A 7,982-nucleotide genomic window follows, 5' to 3' on the forward strand; every position below is an offset into this window, starting at 1 on the left:
GATCACCTAGCCTGGTCAATGCACTAGGTCGCCGGGTCATCGGTTCAACCGGTCGAACCAGACCAGACCAGGTTTAATAACACTGATCTATTCATTTGTAGAAGAACTCGTCCAACAATAGTGTTGTCTATACAAGTAAAGGTATAGTATAATAGTAATGGATGTGAATACTAATGATTGTAATTTTAGCTGTTTCAATATTAATAATTTATATACATAATAGTGTAATAAAATTAGAGAAAAAGAATAATGACATGACCACTAATATAACTTAACATGATCCTAGTATCAATGCGTGTTTATTGCTTCAACTTATAAAAATTTTAGATATTGTATAGAACATGTACAAGGCATGTCCTGATCAATGTCCATCCACAATTCTTTTGGCAATTTCTTCATGCATATTTTTTCAGTTCTTTTCTTTTGGATCCCATGGCAAAAGCCATTACCAGACGTCATCTTCATAATTCTTTTGTTAAAATGTTCACAATATTCAATCACAAATATTAGCACTACATCAGAAAAAGCAATGACATAAGTTGCATCGACAGACAGAGACCTAAATGACCAAGCTATAATACTAGGTAAAATACCTAATACAATAACTGCCTTAAACTCAACATTACACCGAGAAAATACTAAGTAAAATACCTAATACAATAAACGCTGAACTCAACAGAACACTGACTAAAAATTTTCAACGAGGTGAATTTTCAACGAGGTGCGCCATACATTTGAGTTGAGTCATACTGAGCATAACCAGGCTGAGGTGACACAGTTTTGCCATAAGCAACCGGAGCAGTTGCTGGTGCACTTCCATAACCTCCTGATTGTGGGACAGACTGGTCATAACCTTGTTGAGTTGGAGCTGGTTGAGCATAACCTGGCTGACCGCTTGGTGGTGCACTATAGGCTGAAGCAGGGGCACCACTGTAAGCAGGATCTTGTGGTCCTTGGTAACCATAAGCTGCATTGTTAGGAGCTGCCTGCTCTGGGTAACCTTGTTGTGAAGCTGCGTATGGGCCATAACCCCCAGTAGGACCCACTTGCGCATACCCTTGTGCCTGCTGTGCACCAGGCTGACCATAACCTGGCTGCCCTCCTTGCTGTGGATAAACAGGACCAGATGCAGGTGGTGGCTGATTATAAGCATCAGCAGCAGGTGCAGAACCATATGGAGGATATGATTGCTGCATCTGCCCACTGGATTGATATGGGTAAGGTTGTTGAGGGGTTGCATTCGGGCCATATGATTGAGCAGGAGCAGTACCTTGGTAAGGCATTTCCCCAGGTTGAGTAGCTCTAGGAGGGGCATAGGATTGGGGATGTGGTCCCTGTCCGTATGGCTGTGGCTTACCATACTGCTGTGCAGCATAACCCGGTTGAGTCTGTGAGTACACTGGCTGAGAACTTCCATGTCCTCCATAGGGATGCTGTGTTGGAGCATGACTTTCATATTTTGGTTCATCATATCCATGGCCATAGCTCTGCTGGTGAGGTGCTGCCTGAGAATAAGGAGCTGTATGTCCATAATCTGGCCCCTGTGGTTGTCCATAATTGTAATTTGCCTGGGATGATGGTGGACCCATAGCAGCAGCATGGGAAGGGCCATGACCATGTGAAGGAATTGGAGCAGAATGTTGGGCAGATGCTGGGGCATCAGACATGTGGCCTCCTTGTCCGCCATAGTAATCATAACCACCAGTATGTGAGGGTGGACCCTGCATGCTAGGCCTTTGTTCCCAACCACCACTGTAGTTGCCCCTTGGAGGGGCTTGTTGATGATAACCCCCATATCCTGGAGATGGATACTGTGGGTTATGACTTGGATATGGTCCTCGATGCTGGTAATCATATGCTGCAGGATGAGGACCACGTGGACCCCATTGCGGTGGTCCAGTAGATCCACGAGGCCGATAGGCCTGCTGATTGAAACCACCCGAGAAAGATGATGGCCTCACAGGCTATTCCAAGCAATCACATAAAGAAATAAAATATTAGTAATCCATTCACAGTTAAATTAAGAACATTAACAAGGTAGAAGGTAATGAAAAACTGCTGCTTGAGCGTGGTAACCACATCTCCTGTTCAAGACGTTGGAATCATCTTGTTTGAATGAGAATAAATATATAAATGCATCACATGTCATTAAGGCAAAATCACATGAGAGAAAAAGGAGAGCAAAGACAACAACAAAAGGAAAAAACTGTGCTATGAGTTGCACTCCTAATACTATAATTACAACAGCAACTTCAAAAGAGCAGGTACTATAGCAAGCAAGACACGTGTTCATTGCAGAATATATAAATATTACTATAAAAAGAAATCAAATATAAGAGATGCAGTAGGCCAAGAACAAGATACAAACATATAACAAAACAAATAACATTTTACATTTTCCAGACAATTTAAACTTTGCAATGCTACAAAGAACATACCATTTCAAAATTTTCTAAAAACCAATGGTAAAACTATCACAATTATTCCATTTCAACCATGAAGAGAACATGAAAAAAAAAAGTTGGGGGGAAGGGGGGTGGAGGAGCTCTGCTTCAATCAATTTTAAGCTTGCATCCATTAGATTTAAACCTGACCATAGACATTCATCAACCAGACCAATCAGTCCATCAACACTCCCACTCATCAATGGAAATCCTCTATTCATTGTACAAGGCCAGGACCTCTCCATGAATATGAGACTCCTATGTTTTGAGGACATAATGGCTGGTTTGGTCACACATCTAAAAAGCAACAGCAAAACCATAATCCGGTTTTTCAAAATAGGCAAAAATTATACATCAATAGCCAATGCTAACATGGTCCTGAAAAGAATCATCATGCTTCTAAATAAAAATCAAGCAACAACTACCAATTCTTTATATGTTTAATCTTATTCTTCATTTTACCTCCTTGTCCATCCATTCAAGGATCATTCCCGGTTAAAGAGTGATTTAAATTGCTATTAGTCTAACATATATATGCTAATACGAGAGGGTAAATATATTTACCTTCATCTGGAGAGTGACTGAGGATGACATCATGGCCATGGTTTAATGGGAAGAGAACGTCCATAGAAGTTTACAGGGGGGAGGGGGGAAAGAGTAGTTTTTATGAAACAATAACTATTATCAACTATACCTGAACATATTAAAGTGTATTGTCAACAACGATACCGAAGTGTACTCCACAAGTTTTGAATGTTCTGTGTTGCTTTCTCTTAAGGATCAACAAATTTGTAAAACAATCCAAGTATACTTTCCCATCTTGCATAATTCTAGCGTCCTAAATGGTATAATCATATTCCATAACCTAATTCTAGTCTCTTAAATGGCATAATAATACTCCAAAAACTAAAAACATCACACCATTTCGCTCTCCATCACATCATTAAAGTGAATACTAGAACGATTACATGAAATAAAAGGGCACATATGAAAAAACAAGATACTTCTATTACTATGCAACTAGTACAAAACACCAAGTCATTCAGATGACATCTCAAATTTGATAATAATAAACAGAAATCATGATCATAACATTCATAACTTAATCAAATGTTCAAAAGGACAAGACATTAGCAATTAATGCACATTCAAAATTCCAAGTTTATCAACACAGATACATCACTGGTTAGATGCAAGGTCTCCCAGACAATTATAATTAAATAACAGTCGCACATATATCCTAGATGTTCAACATTAATTCAGCTCAGGTCTTATACGTAACATAATGGCCATGCTTTTAGCATTTACACTGCAGCTTCATGTAATATCAAATGACATGTACCATATTCTTCAAACATAGAATTAGACACAAGTTCTGAGGTACTCTCCCACACGCATTTTTAATCATTATGACTTCACCAAACATGCTGCTTTCTTCCAACACATCTCATGCATAGAACATGGGTCTCACTAATGAGCACTAAGGTTAATATAATATAGTTTTACTGCATTATGATTTTTTTTTAACTTTCAAGTCTCAAAGCAGTCTTACCAACTATTAACATCCTGGAATCTTGAGATTTAATGCCTGATACCTTTCTTTCATGGTTGAGAGTGAAGAGTGGTTGTCTATTGCTACACCACGAAAGCAATGCCGACCCCATGGAAAAGGCAATAGCCAAATCTGCATTTTTAAAGCCAACCAATTCGAAATCGGCACCTTCAAGATAAATAAATCATGGCAACCGACATCTTGGATTGAATATATGATCTTCCTAACAGCATTCAAGTGACCTTGGCATGGATCATTCATCAATATCGCAAACTCTTATGAACTATTCAAGTGATCAATCTCTCACTCCCATGGCAAGATTATCAAACAATTCTAGCCTAAATAAATGAAAAGGTGACACAGACATGCAAATTCAGTTGTTTGGACAGATAATCATGTCAAGACCACAGTATATGTTGCTTTGCCAGATTTGAAGATACAGAAATGCTGCTCAAGCAGTCCAGTGAGAAGAACACATCCGCACTAACCTAAACAAGGCATGAACAGGCACTATTGATAGTTACTAGATCCTATTCAAAAGAAAAACAGGACAACAGAGGTTGATGACAATAACAACAGCACCACCATAATCATTTAATTCTTCCCATCGTCAACTACTTAGAAGTAATAATATAAGATTAACCGAAACATAGAACTTAACGTGAGAAATTCTTCTCGTACAACTATGCAGGCTTAATATGTAGCAGCTTTCTGCATAAAAGTCAAGTAACTATCCCAGCTACTCCACTTGTCAGCCTTTCAAGTAGTATTACAATTTATATACATAGCAATACTGATTGTTAGAAAATGACCAGCATAATCGCCCTCAATACATGCAAATACTATTACTATATTTTCCAAAATGTTTATACTTTTTTTTCTTACATCGGCTTGCCCAGAGATTTCAGTAAAAGGAGATGAAGGACAATTTACACAGGTAATTGTTGAGCAGAACAACCAATATCAGTGACAACAATTATAGAATCATAACACAATTTAACTGCATTTCTTTCCCTAGAGAAAAGCATAAGGTAAAAAACAAACCTGACTCATAACTTCCTTTATCAACTCTCTAGCCATTTCAATTTGCTTCTTGTCACCAGTCACTCGTACGGTTCTTTCTTTAGATTCGTCTCCTTCTGGAAGATGTTGAGGTATCAACTAAAGGGAGAAAACAGAAAAAATACCATCAGCACACATGTCGCATCACAAAACTTCAACAAAATAAAGAAATAGGTCACACCCCCATTTAGTCTACAACTACCTGGATGCGTGCTCCAGTTCTGGTCTGCAGACCTTTAATAGTCTCTCCACCCCTGCCTATTATTAAGCCAACCTGTACCAAGAAAGCTTGTGGCTTACATAAATAATGGTTCAAATTAATTAATACACATTAGTCATCAAAAGACTAACTGTCAACCTTCTCGTTTGGAACTTGTATCTGTACTTGTTCAGATGCTGCAGCAGCCTGTGCAGTAGTGAGGCCCCTGGCTATAAGGGAAGGAGAACCCCCTGCATCAGCCTGCAGAAAAACACATCCAAATCAATCAATCTCCAAAAGAAACAACCAAAATACCAAAACATTGCACATTGTGAGATGAAAAAGGAGTAACAGTGGGAAAATAAAACTAAAATTTAGACAGTAGGAAACCTCTGCAATGACAGCATTTATAAGCTTCTCAGCCTTAGTTATACTATCCAAAGTTCCTATTATTTCCACAGGCCTTGTTGCAGATTGTGGATCAGCATCAGCATCCCTTGTGATTTGAATTTTTGCCCCTGAATTGTACTGCAAGTAACGAATAGTATCCCCGGCCTTTCCAATAAGAACTCCAACCTGCACCAGCATGCATAATACAATATATCAGTCAGAAACTTATTCAACTCTTTGGAGGGCTATCTTTCAGAAGACGCATGATTAGTCAACACACCTTATTATTAGGCACCTCCATTTTGCGTGACGTAGTATCAGCACCCTCAGTAAATGGTTCCTGATTCTGCACTTTAGATGGGTCTTGAGCATTTTCCGTCACAGAATCCTCAACAGATGGTTGTTGGGCATCACCCATCTCGGGATTTTCCACAGAGGGTGCTTCCTCACCATCGGCCACTGTTTGCCGAACTTCCTCAGCAAGAGGTTGGGCATCCTCTGACTGCAAACCCTCCACATTAGGTTCCTCATTGTTCTCACCAACAGGCTCATCCCCATTCTCTTCCTTTTGTTGGTACCCATTTTCATTAGCTATAACACGAAAATTTGGGCATTACTTAATCGAAAACACGAAACCAAATTCGCCCACAGTAAATATGTTGTATAAAAAAACACATTATAAAAAATTCTACCACTTGTGTTTGAAAAGATTCCATTTTCTACCTGAGCTAAATTTTCTTTTATTTCTTTCACTCTTAATTTTATTTCTTCTATTGCTTCTTTCTTAAGTTCTTGAAAAGTGTGCTTACATTTCTTTACATTTTCCTAAACTGGATTATACTTTACCCAAAAATTTTCCCATCTCATTTTCCTTTAATCTAATTGGGAGACATTGATTTTCCAGCTTAAAACATCAAAATGTAATCCTTTTTTTTCAAGAAAAAACACAAACTAAATTTAAAAATCAAATCTTTGAAAAAAAAAATTAATCACAGACATTGATTAGAAAAAACCCTAATTACAAAAAAAGAGAACAAATTCAACACCAAAGCAAAAAAATCACACAAAAACCAAAACCTAATAAAACCCTAATTACAACAACAACAACAACACACCTGAGCCGTCAGATTTCTCATCAAGCCGCTGCCGCTTCACGGGCTCCGCCACGTCAGCGCCGTCGTCGTCCTCGTCATCATCGCCGTCGCCGTCGCCGCCTCCGTCGGCCGGAACGTCTTCGGGGTCGGCATTCAAATCGGCGATGTGGCCGTGCTCCGGAGCTCCGAGCTCCAGATCCTCAAGCTTCCGCTTGTGGTGATCCGGCTGCGAATTCGGGTTCGGGTCGGCCACCACCGCCTCCTCCGCCTCCGAACCACCAACAACAACAAACCCTTCCTCCGCCATTATAGGGTGCACGGAAACTCTGTGCTACCTGAGCTAGCTCTCTCTGATGATTTTTTTTTTTTTGGTGCTTGCGTGTCAGTGATTGAGTGAGCGAGTGAGTTTTTTTTTTTTTTTTTTTGGGAGAGCGAGAATGAGATGAGAGATTTGAGAGAGGTTTAAGGCTTTATATATTAGAATGAGATATTTTTCTGTGTGTATGAAAGAGACTCAATTTTTGTCTCCTTTGTTTTTTTAGGGTTAGGGTTTTTGGGAATGGGTTTGTGGTTTGTGGGTTGTGGGTATGGATATGGTATAGTGGGCCTTTTGTTGGGGCCCATTAGATTGGTTGTTTTGGGTTCTGAAAATGTCCATTTATTAGTCATAATTTTGGGCCTAGAATGGATAAATGGAATTGTTGTTAGTTATATACTAAGAAATTATTTTTGCAGATTTATTAAAATTGTTTTTAATTACCAAACATATTTTGGGATTTTTTTTTAATAAAAAAAAAATGAAAGATGTATTTATTCATTCAATGTCTCGGTTTACAAGCCAAACAATGATCTTTTTATTCTTTTTAATAATATTAACAAGAATTAGATAACCCAGATCAACTCTATTATATTTAATGTCTCACTAACAAAATAAATGAACCTAAAATTTTCAAAAATTATGAAAATGTCGTCAAGAATTTAATCGAGTTTCAAAGGATATATCTTGTTGGAGTTTAGAGGTGCCACAAGTTTAAACTAAGAATTTTCATTTAGGAGATGAGGTTGAAGGATGGCCTTGGGAAACCCCAATATTTTCTAGCAAATTTAATTTTTATTAGAAGGTGCAACTATAGAATTTTTATATTCTTCATTACATAAAAACCAAAAAAAAAAAAAAAAATTCTTCATTACATTTTTTTATAGAATAAGTTTGAGATTGTTATGAGTTACATGATCAAGTT

General features: G+C 38.2%; 1 protein-coding gene across 2 annotated transcripts; it reads right to left on the reverse strand.

The window, feature by feature from the left end:
* Positions 1 to 360: 360 nt before the first annotated feature.
* On the reverse strand, positions 361 to 7,187 carry LOC142619648 (uncharacterized). Of its 2 annotated transcripts, none has more exons than XM_075792849.1 (7): positions 6,763 to 7,187; positions 5,928 to 6,238; positions 5,648 to 5,833; positions 5,417 to 5,518; positions 5,261 to 5,332; positions 5,041 to 5,157; positions 361 to 1,964 (listed from the first exon to the last, which is right to left on the reverse strand). In XM_075792849.1, exons 1-7 carry the CDS (start codon positions 7,046 to 7,048, stop codon positions 714 to 716), a joined length of 2,325 nt encoding a protein of 774 aa, XP_075648964.1. In that variant the 5' UTR covers positions 7,049 to 7,187; the 3' UTR covers positions 361 to 713. The 2 variants fall into 2 exon arrangements, with proteins under 2 accessions (XP_075648964.1, XP_075648963.1); XM_075792848.1 differs by having other exon boundaries at positions 5,258 to 5,332.
* Positions 7,188 to 7,982: the final 795 nt, after the last annotated feature.

The sequence above is a fragment of the Castanea sativa genome, chromosome 12 (genome assembly GCF_040712315.1).
Source record: "Castanea sativa cultivar Marrone di Chiusa Pesio chromosome 12, ASM4071231v1".
Classification (NCBI taxonomy): domain Eukaryota; kingdom Viridiplantae; phylum Streptophyta; class Magnoliopsida; order Fagales; family Fagaceae; genus Castanea; species Castanea sativa.

Excerpts from the sequence above, each read along its gene's own strand:
- LOC142619648 (XM_075792848.1), bottom strand. The coding sequence starts at position 7,048 with ATGGCGGAGGAAGGGTTTGTTGTTGTTGGTGGTTCGGAGGCGGAGGAG. Across the intron at positions 6,239-6,762 it reads TGAGAAATCTGACGGCTCAG|CTAATGAAAATGGGTACCAA; the intron begins GTGTGTTGTTGT and ends TTCGTGTTATAG. Across the intron at positions 1,965-5,040 it reads TAAAGGAAGTTATGAGTCAG|CCTGTGAGGCCATCATCTTT; the intron begins GTTTGTTTTTTA and ends TGCTTGGAATAG.